General features: G+C 34.9%; 1 protein-coding gene across 6 annotated transcripts in view; it reads left to right on the forward strand.

Annotated features, from left to right (window-relative positions):
* The first annotated feature begins 5,172 nt into the window (after positions 1-5,172).
* Positions 5,173-19,041, forward strand: part of LOC125276038 — a 41,207-nt gene continuing 27,338 nt past the window's right edge. The window contains exons 1-8 of one of the 6 annotated variants that reach the window (XM_048203440.1): positions 5,215-5,311; positions 6,151-6,191; positions 11,637-12,917; positions 15,739-15,779; positions 16,044-16,316; positions 16,506-16,751; positions 16,834-16,890; positions 17,007-17,649. In XM_048203440.1, coding sequence (XP_048059397.1) covers positions 12,916-12,917; positions 15,739-15,779; positions 16,044-16,316; positions 16,506-16,751; positions 16,834-16,890; positions 17,007-17,248 — 861 coding nt within the window. In that variant the 5' untranslated portion in view covers positions 5,215-5,311; positions 6,151-6,191; positions 11,637-12,915 and the 3' untranslated portion in view covers positions 17,249-17,649. Of the gene's footprint in view, positions 5,312-6,150; positions 6,192-6,632; positions 6,930-7,121; positions 7,368-7,454; positions 7,506-7,610; positions 7,921-11,636; positions 12,918-15,738; positions 15,780-16,043; positions 16,317-16,505; positions 16,752-16,833; positions 16,891-17,006; positions 17,653-19,041 lie in introns of those variants that run through there. The other 5 variants (XM_048203436.1, XM_048203437.1, XM_048203438.1 and 2 more) reach the window with 5 other exon arrangements.

The raw sequence follows: 19,041 nt of genomic DNA on the forward strand, positions 1-19,041 counted from the left end.
TTCTGAGAGTTTATTACTATAATAATCAGGGAGAAGTGGAGCTACAAACCCTGTTTCTCTTCCTCCTTCTTTCCAGCTTTAGAGTCTTGGATTATTGTGGTGTCTGTGATTGGAGCTCTGCTGGTTCTGCTGGTTCTGGTTATATCTGCCATCATCTGGAAATACAAATGTCAGCACAGGAACACTGAACATGAGCCTGTCCCAATGGATCCTTCCGATATGTTGAACAACGTCAATGGAAACTCGCAATCTGCCTTCAGAGACAACAGATCTACACAGGATTCCATCAACGGATTCTCATGTTCACTGTATCTGCAGGAGCATCACAGTGGTCCAGTGGGAAACATGGAGGAGCCCTTGCCTGCCCTTATAAAACCCAATCCAATGACCAAATAAAACCTAATGGTGGGGTGTGCTCAATGGTTTTGCACTGGCCGCGAAAAGGGGGGCGTGCCGAACGGTTTTTCATTGATCGCGAAAAGGGGGGCGTGCCAAACGGTTTTTCATTGGTTGCGAAAACGGGGGCGTGCCGAACGGTTTTTCATTGGTCGCGAAAACACGTATGCCGAACAGTAGGGTGCGCATTGAGCAGTTTCTCATTCGTCACAAAAGTTGCCTGTTCTGCATAAAGACGAGCCATTGGCTACTCTTAATCACACTTGACATTTGATATTCAACAATGCTTAGGGTAGGGTAGGTTAGGTTAGGGTAGTATTACCAGGGTGCTTGTGTCAAAATGATTTATGGTGTGACCTTTTGCCCTTTTGTTTCTGGACTGTGTTTATGCCCATGAAGTGTGACCATCTAATTATGAGTGTCATATGTTTTTATGTTTTTTGGGGGGGGGGATTTGATGATTAACCATTTTGAATTTTTTTTCAGAGTGTGCAGCATCCAGCCATAATGTCTGAATGAAACAATAAAAATGAGATGAATAAATAAGAAGCACTGTTGTGAAATGAATTATATGAAAGTGTTTATATGAAACAGTATTAAAGAAAGTATGTGAAATTGTGTTTATATGAAATAAGATTAAATAAACTGAAATTATTATTATTATTATTAATAAACCTTTATTTAAACAGGAAATAAAGCTCTTGAGATTTAAAATCTCTTTTATAAGCGGGCCAAGACAGGACTCCCATTTACTTATAGCATATAGCAAATACAATCATTTACATATACAGAAAATAACTCAAAAACAATTACAATCAAATGACCCAGAAACTAGATCCTGCCCTTAAAATCATTTAGTGATACCAACTCTTTTAAATGTAAAAGAAATAGAAATTATATGAAATAATATTTTGAAAGCTTTAAGAGAAGTTTGTTTTCCAGCTTAAAAGTACTGATGTTAAATAATGCAGTTGAAATATCAATTTTATGAATTAAGAGATTTTAGGAAAAGTATAATAAATGAAACATATAGCCTAACATACAAGGAAGGAAATAAATAAAACACAAATAAATAAATAGAACTTTAAAATATTAGATCAAAAAGTTCATTCAAAAACATACACTTTTATATGATAATAATATGATTGTATATAACACTCACTACAATAAGCATGCAATGTTAAATATTTATTATAGTTTTTAGTTAAATAAAAGTATAAAATCTTTTATATTTTCAGAGAGTTGAAGATGTAACTCCTTAGGTTATATGATGTATATTTATTGAATGCAATGAGTTGAAACACAAACTCTCTCTCAGCCTATCTCTCTAACCTCTTCTCAAAGTGTGGAGTGTGAGACCGTCACAGCAGTGGAGCAGGGAACAATCTGTGGATACTTCCATGTTTTATGGGGGGTTTCCACATGATTTTTTTAGTGTAAATGTATATTCTAGCCCATACACAAACACACAACCCTCACAGAAAACGTTCTGAATTTTTACATTTAAGTAATAAATAAATAAATATATTTTGTAAGCTGTTTTACTTATGGGACAAATTGACAATGAATAATAACAAATATGGTACTAACATTTATTTAAACCATTTTAGTTATAGTTTTACCTAAATTAAATTTATATAAAAAATACATATAAATATGAAAACAACTTACATTTTCAGAGAGCTGAAGAAGTAGTTCTTTATGCAAAGATTAAAAAAGTGAAATAAATAGTTTAAGTTGTATCATAAACAAAACACTCCCAGATCCTCCCATGCAGGGATAAACTCCAGCGTGAAATGATGCTTCAGACCCTCACATGGACAGACTAGATGAGCCTCTGTGTCACAGCATATGTTAAGACCGTCAACTCCTTTCCAGAGTGAATGTTTTTGTATTAAATTTATTTCAAAAAATGATACATTGGACACTGTGTCAAAAAAATTGCATTTTCTACTCTTACCTGTGATGATAATCCGGACCAGAGAAGAAGGCCTTCCCAGCATCCCGTGGAGAAATTCTGCAGCCCAGCCAGGCCACATATGATGGTCTATCAAAAGAAAATAGTTCATTGAAATATACACAGATCTAGGAATTGAGGTCAAATTGAATTAATCATAACATTGCATTTCCCAAAAGAATGTTTTTAGTTTACCTTCATGGAGAACTGTGTGTTTGAATTTGCTCTCTGAATGGGATTTCACTTCGCTCAACTTTATTGGGTGAAACAAAGCAGAACTGCAGAACGGGCAGAGGAACTCCTGGATTGTTATGTGTTTCTGGAAAGAGAGAGAGTCCAATTGGTCAAATAAAACATTTTAAGTTCATTTCATATAAATAAATAGACATAAATTAGGCTAAGCCTAGTACTTGACCAATTTTATTTATTATTCTTTTGTCATATATTGCCTGCACTGAAATCACTAATAGAGAGTTCAGTACACGACACACGAGGTATTTTAACAGTCAGTTATTATAATGGCCTCTCTGTTATGTCTGAATATTAAAAATGTCAAATGCCTCAATCAACATTATAAAAACAATGTCAAAATGAAGAGACATGCTCATAACATGTATTGTGGGGTAAACATGCAGGTGAAAAAATACTATAGTCATTTATATTAAATACTGTAGTGTTTTTGAACCATACTATAGTAAAGTACTTGCATTAATTTGTTGTGGTAATTCTATAGTTGCTGTGATAACTATAGTAATATAAACAAATTATTTTACCCAATAATACTGTACTAAGTTTTCTACATCTATAGGGTATATTATACTACAATATACACTACACAGCAAAAACTGCAGTGTTAAATTAACTCTCCTGGGAGTACATGTGAGACCATACTCAAGAGTGTTAAAGTGTTAAAATAAGAGTGTTAAAAGAACACTGAAAAGTGTTAAAGTTAATTAGATAATTAAGTGATTAATTGAGTGATGATTGAGCATTATTGAAGACACCTGATGATAACAAGCAGAATCACCAAAGGAGAAAATCACAATTTTTAAGCCACCATCGTGGAGATGAGGGTTTGCTTTAGTTGGGCTCTTGTCCCTTGACTTTTTAAAATAATGTTTTGTTTGGGCTGTTTTAACTGAGTTATGACATCCAGACAAACAAATGGAAAATATGATCAGGTGGTGTTGGTTATGTTTTCACATAATCATTATTTGATCTGAATCACTGAACTCATTTAGAGCCCAATCTCTGAGTTAGATTCACATTATTGATTACAGCAGCACTGTGATTCTACAGCACAAGATCAGCTTTATCAATATAATCTGAAAGATTTCACAAACAGTTGTTCTGAGCAAAAAAAAAAGAAAAATCTGTCTTTTAGGCACACACAGACATCAAGAATCAGCCTGTGAATCTCAATGACGGTGACAAGCAACATATTCTGATAAACAGATCAACTCTGAACATCAGAAAACAAGCTACTAAAAAGTCACATAAACGGAACAAAATAAAATATGAGAATAAAGGAAATTACTAAAACAATTCAGCTCATAATTTATTCATGCAGCAATGCATGATGGGAGCCATGGATGAATTTTGATTGGTGGCACCCAGAATGCACTGCAACATGGTTTATTATTCTCACCATTGTTGAGATTCACAGGCTGATTCTTGATGTCTGTGTGTGCCTAAGAGAAAGATTTTTTATTTTTTTTTGCTCAGAACAACTGTTTGTGAAATCCTTCAGATTATATTGATAGAGCTGATCTTGTGCTGTAGAATCACAGTTCTGCTGTAATCAATAATGTAAATCTAACTCAGAGATTGGGCTCTAAATGAGTTCAGTGATTCAAACCAAATAATGATTATGTGAAAACATAACCAACACCACCTGATCATTTTTTCCATTTGTTTGTCTGGATGTCATAACTCAGTTAAAACAGCCCAAACAAAACATTATTTTAAAAAGTCAAGGGACAAGAGCCCAACTAAAGCAAACCCTCATCTCCACGATGGTGGCTTAAAAATTGTGATTTTCTCCTTTGGTGATTCTGCTTGTTATCATCAGGTGTCTTCAATAATGCTCAATCATTACTCAATTAATCACTTAATTATCTAATTAACTTTAACACTTTTCAGTGTTCTTTTAACACTCTTATTTTAACACTTTAACACTCTTGAGTATGGTCTCACATGTACTCCCAGGAGAGTTAATTTAACACTGCAGTTTTTGCTGTGTACAGTTTACTGTAGTAAATACTAAAGTATACTACAGTAGTTTATCAGTTCACTATAGTTAACACTACAGTATGCTGAAGGATTCATTAACAAAGAGTTGTAAATACTATAATTTATACAGTATACTACAATTTACTTCATTGGTTCAAAAACACTATAGTATTTTTTTCATGGGCAGGCTGACAGTGAGCAAACACGTGACAGTTAACACATTAAGATTATTTTAACTTAGCCTACTTAAAATGGAAAAACAATTAGTAGCTAACTAACAAGATTACAACGAAGTTTATTACTGGCTAGGATTATTAATCATACCACCGTCACAAATCAACACAAGCTTGCCAGTCGTGCTACAAGTTCGTTAAACGAATATGCTAAAAATAGTTTCACATACTTAGCCTGCGTCTCACTGTTCATACTATCCATCCTAAATAGTATGTGACATTAGTCATTTTCAATACTATTTAGGGCGGATAGGGTGGATAGTATGCACATTGGGATGCAGGGTTACACACTGAATATCGTTCATCTTCCAGAAAAACATGCGGTCCTGTAATTCGGTAGGTGGCGCTGTCACTAAAAATATAGGGTCCTCCTATGCGGTCCTGAACGCAGCCTCCAGATGCTCCTCATAAATGTTTAGGGGGTGTGCCGTATGGGAGGAGCTGAGATGCTTGAGCTTGTGGAGCTGAACAAAACATGCAGAAGTTTTACTATGTAAGTTCTTATTTTTTTTTAATTATAACGCCAGCTTGAGTGTTTTTTGTGTTATTGTGTCAATAATTTAGTCTGTTTGTGGAATACTAAACCTGTTGATGATGATAAAGGACAGTCAGAGTCTGTGCTGAATGTGTGCAGTATATGATGATAACAGTGATTGTTTTTTTAACAGTAGGGTTATTAATATAATTGTTAGATTAGCCTACTTGAAACGCGCATACTTTATAAAACACTATGAAAACTGTAATTTAGGGTTAGCTGCTGTCCGTAACTTTGTTTGGTGTTCAAAGTTTACAAAAAATTATATAATGAGAATGTACAACATGAATCCATTTTCCAAACCGTGTTTTTGTCTTATCCTGAATCATTATGGTACACTTATAATAAGTGTTTATATTCGGACTACTTGTCGGCAGCAGCACAGGCGGAGTAACCAGTCAGGGAAAGAAGTAGCTCCGGCTTCTTTATGCAGTCACATGATTTCACATAAACTGTTTCGAAGGCTCACCGCTGGGTGGCGATGATTGTCTGCTTTACTATACTTATAGGGACTCTCCATAGACATAATGGTTTTTATACTGTACAAACTGTAACATATCAATACAAATTTGTGTCCTTATAAATCATGAAAACATGCACACACACATTGTGTTTTCTATCATGGGACAAACAAAGATAAAAAGGATTATAGTTTGATGTTTCTTATTGGATATTTTACATCCACATGTGAATCTTTAATAAAGTGAGAGTGTAATGTAGTGTGTATTGTAGTCAGGTGTGTAATATCACTCTTCATCATCTTCATCATCATCACAGCTCTTGTGTTTTCTCATCAGGTTGAATCTTCTTCTTCTGCTGTGTCTCGTCTATCACAGCGGTCAGTATCATTTATGTTCACAAAAACATTTGTGATTTTTAGTTCAAGATAAGAGTTATTCTAGTCAATAGTTTTTCTGTTGTGTCTCTCAGTCGAGTGATTTGTGGGTATTTGTGAATTTATAGTTGATATTTCCCATCATATTACATAAATAACAAATACATAAATAACATACATGAATATACGCAGTTCCTTCTGGTTCATTGATTAATAAACATTGTTCAGGAGTTCATTACTGACTGATCTCCTCTAGTTTATAATGTCGTCATGTGGCACTGCTAATATTGTTGCTACTTTTTTATTATTTTAATCCACTTCACTAAAATAACTCTACTGTAACATTTATGATCATATTGATTTTTTAAAAAAATAGACAGAAACATCATATTTGTTTTTCAGTATTGATACTTTGTATTGAATATTTACTGTGTGTATTTTCAGAATCCAGCTCTATATCTGTGACAGGAATAAAGGGAGGCCGTGTGACCCTGTCATGTGACTTTGAGGACAGAGAGATTTCTGATATTGTGTTAAGCAGTCAGTCAGAAATCATCCTTGTTTGTCAAAATGAACAATGTAAGAGTGAAAATGGTCGCGTGTTTAAAGAAGGATCATGTGACGTCATCATCAAGGATCTGATCTTCAGTGATGCTGGGAAATACTTTCTACATCTTTATTACATTAATGATCAGAGAGAAGTGAAGCGACGAATCCTGGAGTATCATCTTCATATTCACGGTAAAGTCAAAACTGATCAAATCATCATCATGAGATTTCTGCTTTTCCTTTAATAGTGTTGGTATTGAGTGCAGGACTGAAACAACAAACACCGAATGAGACACTCCAAAACTAAATATATGCTTATGACCTTGATTAATTGACACTATTATAATAATGATTGATGATGAATGTCTTTCTGTTTCTCCTCAGGTGAGATTTCTGTGAAAACAGGAGAGCAGCTGAAGATGGATGTTCTGTTGATCAATGCTGATAAAGTGGAGAAAAACTCCAGTGGAGAGTGGACAGAGGTGTGGACGAGAGGTCACGGGGTCAGCAGTGATCGACTGACCGACAGAGATGGAAATCTGACCATTAGTAATTTTACAGTCTCTGACACTGGAACATACAGAGTTCTGGACTCTGAAGGAGAAATCTGGATCACAGTCACAGTCACAGGTGAGAGAAGATCAGATGATCAGAAATATTATTTAATCAGCAAATTAATAATAAACTGAATGACGAACCTTTCAATATTCTGTACAGAATCAAATCTGAAGAACACAGATGAAGATGAAACTGACTCTGAACATCACAGTGAGTGAAACAGGAGCAGGAGAGATTCACTACATTCTTACACTGTCAATTAAAAAAAATAAAAAACCTTTTAATATGTGCTCTCTTCCCACTTTTCTCTTCCAGCTGTAGGTTATTGGATTTTGCCCGTTGGACTGACTGTGATTCTGATTCTGACTCTGGCTGTTGTGGAGTTTCACGAACATCTGCTCAGAAGGAGACGAACTGTGATCATGAGAACCAGGAGGAGTATTACAGAAAGATCTTAACTTTAGAATCCTGTCTGATCTGTTTAGTAACTATGGCAATTTCAGTTAGGACCTCATTTAGGACGTGAGGCCTGAGCAATGACATTTCCTCTCTCAAGATCCATTAATGTTCTAAAAACATATTTAAATCAGTTCATGTGAGTACAGTGGTTCAGTATTACAGTTTTTCTTGATTGTTTACACACATTTTCTGAAAGCATGCCTCATACTCTCAGAACTCTACACACAAATCAAAAAACACACACACAATGGGCAAAACCCCTCAATTCTCCTGCAAAATGAAACTTTACATTCAAAACAATGTTCTTTCTTCTCAAAATGGTATTTTGTTTTCAAATGACACACACAAACCATCATATGAATAGACATTTATAAGAACCAGTTGAACACTGATGTGCTCTATGTAAAACACTATGATGAATGGAAAACACTTCTCCATTCATCATAATGACTTTGGTCTTTATTTGGTTCAGTGTTACACTTACTACAGACAGTACATACATACATGTGTTGTAAAATATTTGTAGTATATATACATACATATATATATATATATATATATATATATATATATATATATATATATATATATATATACATACATATACATATATATATATATATACAGTATACATACATATATATATATATATATATATATATATATACATACATATACATATATATATACAGTATACATACATATACATATACATATATATATATACAGTATACATATACATATACATATATATATATATATACAGTATACATACATATACATGTGTATATATTTTATTTTTCCAACAAAAACAATGTACAGTGCACATCCCAACCAACGCAAAGTTGCACATACAGTACAAAACAACAGAAGAATTTACTGTATACAGTTACAGTAAAAAAAAAACTATGCTGCTCTGCCTCTGTTTCCATGGTTGGCATCCATTGCTCCAAAACAGAAGAGCTCACCTGTTGCCCTTTTATGCTAAAGCTCTGTTTGCTAATTGTAAAAATGTGTGACAGGTGTTTGTCCATGTGATGAGTCAGTGTGCATATTTGAATGGCAGTGTGTTCCTTGTGAAAACGAGATTTTTCTGCCCGAAAATTGTGCCAAATGCAGAGAATTGTGTGTAGTGTTTTGAAAAAAGTGTGTTTTAGAACTGCAATGTGAGTGTAAAGCAGGAATTGTGCTTGTAGTTTAGCAGAATTGGTTCAGGGGGTTGGTGCATGAGTTACATGTTGTGGTCATTGCGTCTCAAGTACCAATATTTGTGTGTAAACAATTGAGAAAAACTGTAATATTATAAAGCCACGAGAATATTTTTGGAGCGCCAAAAAAACAAAATAACGACTTATTTAGTGATGGCTGATTTCAAAACACTGCTTCAGGAAGATTTTTGGGTGAACTAACCCTTTATGTGCATAATCTTATCTTAAGTATGGATAGGAAACGGTAGTATTAGGACTTTGTAAATAGTTACAGATTAAAACATGGTATCTTACAGTAAATGACTGATGATCACACTATCATTCTGAACACAAACTCACACAGAAACATGTTCCTTCAGAGCAGCAGATCTACAGAGGAATCTGATCATATTTCTGCAATATATTATTAATTTTCAGTCTGAACATCTGGACTGTATCTCAGGAATCAGTTTGTTACTGAATCTGCTCCTCATGAAGAGATCTGTTCATTCACTCCCTCCATCTACATTCACTGCTGCTGCTGAGACTCGAACCCACCGACTGTCTAACCATTAGGCCACAACTGCCTCTTTAACTAGGAATTGTTGTTTTTATTTTATCAATCAACTGTTGTACAAAAACAGGAAAGAGTTCATAGTGTGAAGAGAGAGAATGAATATTTTATACAATTTTCTATTTAAAAATGATATTTATATGTTTTTTATCTGTTTAATCGGTCATATACACTGTTCTTTGTAAATATGCCAGTAGTATCTATTGTGAAAAACTAAACCACTTTTGTAAGAAATTTTGTTGGTTTGTATTTTTGTATGAATTAAATATTTTTACTATGTTCAGAAAATGTGTTTTTAATAATATATATAGTGAAATATGAAGAGGAAGTTCAGATAGTTGAGCTCTTCAGACACATTCAGGACTGAAATCAGACTGAAATGATCAGAGATCTTGTTCAAATAAACTTCATCATATTCAGCCGTATGTGGAGCTGAACAGAAGAAGCTCAGTGTTTGATGGACTTTCCACTTTAAGAGGAATTACAGTTGCTGGCAACATCATCACCATTATCCAATCAGCAGATGATACCACACTTTTTTGAAAGATGTAGGAGAAATACCCAAAACTATTAATATTAGCCATATATTCTCTATAGCTTCACTTGAATATTAATAAGTGTGAATTAATGTCTCTTAAGCAGTGTGATGATCTACTATCTATATTTGTGGTACTCTTATAAAAATGAAGTCAGGAATGACCTTCCTAACCTGAGCTGCTGAATCTTTCTGGAAATAACATTTGAACTTTCTCTTGCAAAATTCACCCAAAAATCTGTATGATTTAATAACAACAATTAGTACCATAGAAGAATCATTTCCGAACCTTTCAGTGATCAGTTCTTGAAGAACCATCATTATCTTAGAGTGAAGAACACTTTAATCATCTAAAGAACCTTTTGTTGAACAAAAGACTCCATGGATGTTAAAGATTCTTCATATAGAATAAGATTTTATTTTGAAGAGTATCTGTTCTCAGTTGAGGAGTAAAGCAGCTTCTCACATTATTAGACTGATGTTTGTTTAGTGCTATTTTACAACAACTTCAAACCCAGAACAGCCAATCAGAATCTGAACTCTCTAGATTTCTTTATGCTGTAAAATTCAGAGCCTGCGTCCATTGGAAAGGACATCACATGGATTTTGGTTTAAACCAATAAGATTTTATGTTTTTATAATATAAGTACTGCCTGGTCACTGATTAGTCCCTGATCTACCAATCACAATAAAAGAATGACCCAGAACTTAATCTGATTGGGCTTCAGGCATCACCAAAGACAGGCATTGCTAACCAACTAGGAGGAGGAGGAGGATCTCCTTTTTTATCTTTTATATGAAGATCAATGTTTATTGCATCATCAACTTGCACCTGTTATAATCTTAATAATATCAAGTGATAATATTCAAAGTTAATTTGAAAATCTTTCAGAGCTGAAGAACACAGGATTTTTTTTAAGTTTGATGTCCATCACAATGGACATTGGGTCTTAATCAAATTTTTTTTTTTCTTTTTTTGCAAAAATTTTGTCTTCTATGTTGTGATCATAAGCTGTCATTCAGTTTTTCATTAGTTTTAGTGAAAAACAGAAATAGCAAATGTGAAATGAGTACACACACACACACACACACACACACACACTGATGCCCTGATGCTATATGCACACAATCATATATGCATCAAAAACAGCAAGTACACACACCACAAACACACACAGACATATACACACATATTCCCATTCACCCACTGCAAACAACAAAAATAATAAAACAAGTTTTTTGAGAATTCATCTTATCATTTTACATTTTCTCTTCATTCGTATTGCATTGCTCTTTGTTACAGTATGTGTTCTTTTCAAAATATTCAATTATATGGTTCACATATTGTGTTTGAACTCTAGCTCATAAGAACTGTATGGTTAAAATATGACAGATTTTTTGTTGCTTGAGCCCTGATGTCCATTAGTGGACATGAAAAAATCTAATAAAAAATGAGTTTTTTTTTTAGACTCATTTATACATTAAAGAAGAGCAAATATCAAGTGGATAAATTTTTTTTTGCTCAGTGGAACATAATTCAGGTCTGAAGGGGTTAAGTAGATCATGAATGTTTTGTGTCTCTGTAGATGGAGTGACAGTGACGGAGCGTGTGTTGATGTTCGGTGGTGTTGGACTCGCTGCTTTTGTGTTTTTTCTGGCTACATTCATCGCAGGAGGAATCATTCACTATCACGGCTGGCAGAAAGGATGGAAAGAAGCAAAACGTGCTGCTCTGACTGATCAAAAATCAGCTAAATGACAAATTTGTGTGCTTTATTGTACAATCTAACTCAGTATTGAGCATTTCTGTCACCACTGATGGAGGTTCAGTGTGGTTTTAATGTTAAGAAAAATACAAAAGTGTGTTATTGAGTTTTATTTGAGTTTTATAAATGCCATGTGGCATTGGTTGTCATTCAGGAAGATTGTAATTATGACAATCGGTTATGGTAAAGTGAGTAGAGCATTAGTGCCCCCTCCTGGCTGAGTGTTTGATGTGCTGGCGAACTTGTTTTGATGCATGGTGCATATATTGGAAAGACGATTATTAAACATGGTTTTGTTTCCTTCAAGCATGGCTTCAGTGAGTCCAAAAATGAACTTTCTGTTTCTTCAAAATCCCAGGTGGCTGCTTGGCCACAACAGTTCTGTTCAGATCTTCTGTTGTGGCAAAATAATTATTTGTGGTTAATATTCAGTAAAATATCAATGCTGCTGCTTCTGCCACTGTCTTTAATACAGTATTTATTAATTCAACATCAATAAACTATATTCAAGCTCAGAGTTTAAGTAGCATGTTTTAATCAACTGCAGTTTTTACATGTAGATATTAATAAGAAAAACTTGAGTCAAGTTCTGTCACAGCCAAAACAAGCAAACACATGCTTGAACTTCATTAGAAGACTTGTCAGAAATCTAGATATTACATATTGATTTGAATTAAAGAGAAGTATAATTGTTTTTTATGACGCATATGAAGCTTGATTACATAACTTCAATGTTAAATGTGTTTGTTGAGAGTTATGATCAAATAAACAGCAGTAAAACTAAGTGTTTGTGTATTTTCAGACAGAAAACCGTATCCTGAACTTAAGATTGGAACTTAAAGCCTACTGCTAGAATCTAAAAATAAGTACTACCATGAAAATAGATACTAGTAGCCTACGTTTGAATTATTAGCTAAATGTTTAAACGCATGCTATGGTTCCTTTAACCAAAACAGCCAATGAGGGAGAGGAGGAGGAGCTCTTCTGATTCAGCGCGAGCTTCGAGGGCGTGTCTATCAGCAAACTTCACTCTCTGTCCGTCTCTGTCCTGTGATGCTTGTGATTGTGAAGCCTGGACATAACACCCACAACTTTTACCATGTAAGTTTTCATATTTTTAAATGTAACGCCAGTTTGTGTTTTTGTTTTCTTATACATTAGTTTTGTCGGTTTGTGGAAAACTATACCTGCTAGCAAGGGCGTAGATTTGGTTTCAACATTGGGGGGGTTGAGCGTTGGTATGCTGCCTGTTATTATTATTTTTTTTAATAAAAAAAAAAAATCTGTTTTATGTGTAGCGTTATTGGATAATTTATTTCTTCTTTATCTATCTATCTATCTATCATAACTTTATGGAATTTATCTATAACCAGTAATCAAATTCTAACATAATGGAGTGATTCTAAAAAGAAAGAAATTATGTTAAATATTGAAACCGCCAGTAGGTGGCAGCGATGCGAGGTTTTAATGAGTGATCTACTTAAATCGTTCATTCAACCCAATTTGTTAAAATGTCAGATTAATTAAGGAAGAAAACAAACACCGATGTGAATACTTTTGTCATTGATAACTATTGAAAAATGAAGTAACAAAACAGACAGCTGTTTTGGTAACTGCTAACAGTTACACTGATAGTTATGGCTAAATTGCAATGGATTAGATAGCTAAAATATATGTGGAGTGTACCTAGCTATTACAATGTTTTCATGCCTCCTTCTCAGTACATGCTTTATTCTTTTTAACGTCCCTCTTTGAACAGAAGTTTAATATAATCGGCTGGGCAATGGTTCTCTTCATTTTTTGGTGCTACCCGTGCTCTCCATTCAAACATTAGAGCTCCACTCGCATTGTTTTGGTGAAAGTGCGACGCGCATTGGTTGGGCGTTACCAATTGGTTCAATGGGAGGGTGGTACTTTTTTGACTAATTTATTATGACAAACTCATATTCGATTAAAAACAAAATTATTGTTACAAAATAAATGAATTATACATATGTTAGTATAGATCTACTGTGATTTTCATGTTGAAATATTGGGGGGTTGTAACTGATGGATTTGAATATTGGGGGGGTTACCTCCCCCCCATCCCCCCCGCAAACTACGCCCCTGCCTGCTAGTGATTTTAAGGAGAGTCAAATGCTGAATGTGTCCATTACTGTGAATAAGATGACAATGATTATGATGATTATTATTCATAGTGGGTTTATTAATGTAAATGTTAAATTGTTCCACCATGATTACTCCTATTATTTGGTAACAGGATAAATAACTTATAAAACCCGTTGCTTGAATTTGTGTTTGACTGAAACATTCTGAAATGGTCTGAGAAACAGTTTCATTTCAGTGCGTGAAAAACCGAATGACTTAAACTGAACAATTTCAGACCTTTCTGCAAACCCGTTTGATTGATTAGATCAAAAAGTGGTTCATGAATCCGACACGGCTATTTCTGATTTTAAAACATAGAAATAGTTCATAGAAACCACGATTGCTGAACTACTGCGTGCGCATGCGTGAAAATGCCTGTTCCCTCTGCTCATTTACATTCATTCCGGTTTGCAGATGTGACTGTAGTCTCCTGTGCTTCTGTATTTTTATGCTTTATTCAGTAAATAAAAAAAAACAATAAAAAATAACAATAATACAAAATAATAATAATAATAAAAATAATAACAATAATAATAACAACAGCAAGAAAATAAGTAAAAACATATACATTTACAAAAATAACAATAGTAAAAAAAAAAGAAGAAAAAAGACAACACAAGGATAAATAATTACATATTCAAATCAAATCCATATCTCTAATTACAAAATAAATACAAAGATTCTTAAGAAAGATAGAACTTGCAACAGTTTATAGTCTTTTATTGCTTTGGTGTTCGCTCAGCCTCTGTAAGGGCCCTAAAATGAAGCCTTATTACGTAATGGCTGGGGTACACATCATGAGCATCATTATAGGACATATATATTCTGCGTTCCATTCGGAAGGGCTCATCCCGATGCCCTAATCCCTTCAAAGGGTTTACCCTCCGGAGTGAGAGCTTCGAAGGCATGAAGGGTGTAGGGGGCAAAAGGCCTCTTTTTTTTTTTTTTGGAACGCACTTCTGCGTCATCTTAACACGACAATAATGGAGGCGCCTTCATCGCACATTTTGTATGTTGACCCCCAAAAAACACTGAATGATTAGTAGATTGTGCAAGCTGCAGCTTTTGTTTCACATTAGCTTATTTATTTATTTATTTTTGGTTTATTGCACCATATTGTATATTGTGTCTGTGTATTTGAAACATTTAAGTGGACTGATAAAGGGAGCTGTAAAGTATTTTTGTTGAAGTACAATGTCATTTTGACCATAATAATACCAATAGTAGTAAATAATAGTACCAAATCCAACTTGCATAAATATTACAGTAGTATAGAAAAATACCATACATACATTTATAGGTAAAATTAAACTCTGAGCCTCCTGTATCCATACTGTGATGTCAAACAACTTCCCTGTGCAAAGGATCATGGGGGCCCGAACTTCGAAGGCGATACATCCCGTTTGGAACGCACCACATGTCTCATTGCTGTGCAAAACCCTCTGAAGTCTCTTCTTTATTTAATTTGTCTTCCAGGAGACATGCAAGTATCTTCTGTAGCTTCTGAAGGGCAGTGTTAAATAATAATAATAAAAAAAAACTATGATCTTTAAACAAAATAAGAAATATTTACACATCTTCATCCTGTTCAAAAGTGTTCACCCCGCAGTTCTTAATGCATCATGTTTCCTTCTGGATCATCAGTGGATGTTTGAACCTTTTCTAATAGTTGAGTTTGAGTATCAGTGAGATCCACATGTGAATCTTTAATAAAGTGAGATCACTCTTCATCATCTTCATCATCATCATCACAGCTCTTGTGTTTTCTCATCAGGTTGAATCTTCTTCTTCTGCTGTGTCTCGTCTATCACAGCGGTCAGTATCATTTATGTTCAGAAAAACATTTGTGATTTTTAGTTCAAGATAGAGTTATTCTAGTCAATAGTTTATCTGTTGTGTCTCTCAGTCAGGTGATGCTAATATTGTTGCCTTCATTTATTATTTTAATCCAGTTCACTAAAATAACTCTACTGTAACATTTATGATCATATTAATTTAAGAAAATAGAGAGAAACATCACATTTATTTATCAGTATTGATACTTTGTACTGAATGAATATTTACTGTGTGTATTTTCAGAATCCAGCTCTATATCTGTGACAGGAATAAAGGGAGGCCGCGTGACCCTGTCATGTGACTTTGAGGACAGAGAGATTTTGGTCATTCATTTAATTAGTCGGTCAGAAATCATCTCTGTGTGTCAGGAGAAAAACTGTAGTGGTCGAGTGTTTAAAGAAGGATCATGTGACGTCATCATCAAGGATCTGATCTTCAGTGACGCTGGGAAATACTTTCTGAGAGTTTATTACTATAATGATCAGAGAGAACTGGAGTATCATCTTCATATTCATGGTAAAGTCAAAACTGATCAAATCATCATCATGAGATTTCTGCTTTTCCTTTAATAGTGTTGGTATTGAGTGCAGGACTGAAACAACAAACACTGAATGAGACACATTTAATATCCTGACTGGATTGAGTTTTTCTGATCTTGATTAAATGATAATGATTAATGATGAACGTGTTTCTGTTTCTCCTCAGATGAGATTTCTGTGGAAACAGGAGAGCAGCTGAAGATGGATGTTCTGTTGATCAATGCTGATAAAGTGGAGAAAAACTCCAGTGGAGAGTGGACAGAGGTGTGGACGAGAGGTCACGGGGTCAGCAGTGATCGACTGACCGACAGAGATGGAAATCTGACCATTAGTAATTTTACAGTCTCTGACACTGGAACATACAGAGTTCTGGACTCTGAAGGAGAAATCTTGATCACAGTCACAGTCACAGGTGAGAGAAGATCAGATGATCAGAAATATTATTTAATCAGCAAATTAATAATAAACTGAATGACTTTCAATATTCTGTACAGAATCGAAGGGAAATCTGAAGAACACAGATGAAGATGAAACTGACTCTGAACATCACAGTGAGTGAAACAGGAGCAGGAGAGATTTCACTACATTCTTACGCAGTAGATTAAAAAAATGTAAAAAAACATTTTAAAAATAAAATTATGTGCTCTCTTCCCACTTTTCCTTCTAGGTTATTGGATTGTGGCAGTTGTACTGACTGTGATTCTGATTCTGGCTGCTGTGGTGTTACACAAGCATCTGCTCAGAGATCATGATCAGAGTGTCTGTAGAAGGAGAGAAGAGGAACTGAGATCAGGAGATCCAGAAGCGCTGGAGGTCTATAATGATCTCTGTCGAGGGTCTGGAGAACATGATCAAACTCTACAGGGTTCAGGACACACAGTGACATCACTGGATAATACTGGAATCTGATCATAGTTTAACACAGTATTGATCATCACACACTGAATCTGCTCCTCAGGTTAATGAAGAGATCTGTTCATTCACTCCCTCCATCTACATTTACTGCTCATATTGAGTCTCAAACCCACCGACTGTCTAACCATTAGGCCACAACTGCTCTGTAAACTAGCAATTATTGTTTTTATTTTATCCATTAACTGTTGTACAGAAAAAGGGAAAGTGTTCATAGTGTGAAGAGAGAGAATGAATAACTGTCTGTGAAAGACAGTGTGGATGTATGGGAATATTTTATACAGTTTTCTATGTAAAAATGATATTTATACGTTGCTTTTGATTGTTTAATTGGTCATATACATATATTGGTCATATATATTGTGAAAAATTAAACCACTTTTGAAAGAAATGTTGTTTGGTTTGTATTTTTGTATGAATTACATATTTATTGTTCAGAAAATGTGTTTTTAATAATATATATAGTGAAATATGAAGAGGAAGTTCAGATAGTTGAGCTCTTCAGACACATTCAGGACTGAAATCAGACTGAAATGATCAGAGATCTTGTTCAAATAAACTTACTTCATCATATTCAGCCGTATGTGGAGCTGAACAGAAGAAGCTCAGTGTTTGATGGACTTTCTTGTCTTATTATTAGTGCTCATTAATGGACTGAACTGGACTCAGAAATCTCCACACTGTTCTGTTAGTCACGTGTCTGATCAAACATCTTCAACAGCTCAATCTGCACTCAAACAATCACCAGTAGAGGGCGACAAACACAGAGTCTCTTTACTGTGCATTATGTGTGTAATAAAAGAAACACAAGAGCTAACGAGGCAAACTAGACACCTGAGAACAACATGAAAAACTACAAAGATGGCAGACAGAACAGGAAACAGGAAGTATGAGAAAAATCCAGGATCAACTTGGTTTAGTGTTTCTGCATTGTGGTTTAATGATAAAATTAAAAATCAACATCTTTTAAACTCTGAACACAGGAGTATAACAGAGAACTGACATTTCTGGACAAGGAACAAACCATAAAAGCATTGAGGCATGGTGAGAGGTGTGAGATCATCCAATCAAAACTAAAATCTCACCACATCACAACATGACACCATCTTTCACAGTGCAGTCAGTGTGATTGTCCACTTCAGGTCCTGAGAGATGGTGGTGTCCAGGAACCTGAATGACTCCACTGCTGTTCGTGATGGTGAGGTGTTTCTCCTGAAGTCCACTATCTTCTCCACTGTTTTGAGCGTGCTCAGCAGGGTTTTGTGACTGCACCCGTGCTTTAACCACATTTACTCACCCTCATTTCGTTACAAACCTGTATGAGTTTCTTTCTTCTGCTGAACACAGAAGACGATATTTGGAAGAATGTTGGAAACCAAAACGTTGACAGTAGCCAATATTTTTTTCCTACTATGGAAGTCAATGGCTACCGTCAACTGTCTGGTTACCAACATTCTTCCAAATATCTTCCATATATACAGTAGTATATAAACATATACAAAGCAATCGTGTTGCTCCATAAAATTGAGGTTAATGGACTGGAGTGACATGGACTACTTTAATGATGTCTTTACTGCTTTTCTGCAGGGGGCGGGGCTGGATCTCACTCCTCCCACTTTACACATCCCTAAACCTTCCCGTCTCCATCCCTGGATCTCGTGTGTTCTGCAGTGAAGGGCTGTAATGGCAGATGAGGCCAGAGAAGTAAAGACAGAACAGTTAGCTATTTGCGTAAGATATGTGAACTCAGATGGTAAAGTTTCCTTCAAGACCTTAAATCTGATGCAAAG

The sequence above is a fragment of the Megalobrama amblycephala genome, linkage group LG9 (assembly GCF_018812025.1).
Source record: "Megalobrama amblycephala isolate DHTTF-2021 linkage group LG9, ASM1881202v1, whole genome shotgun sequence".
NCBI classification, from domain to species: Eukaryota; Metazoa; Chordata; class Actinopteri; order Cypriniformes; family Xenocyprididae; genus Megalobrama; species Megalobrama amblycephala.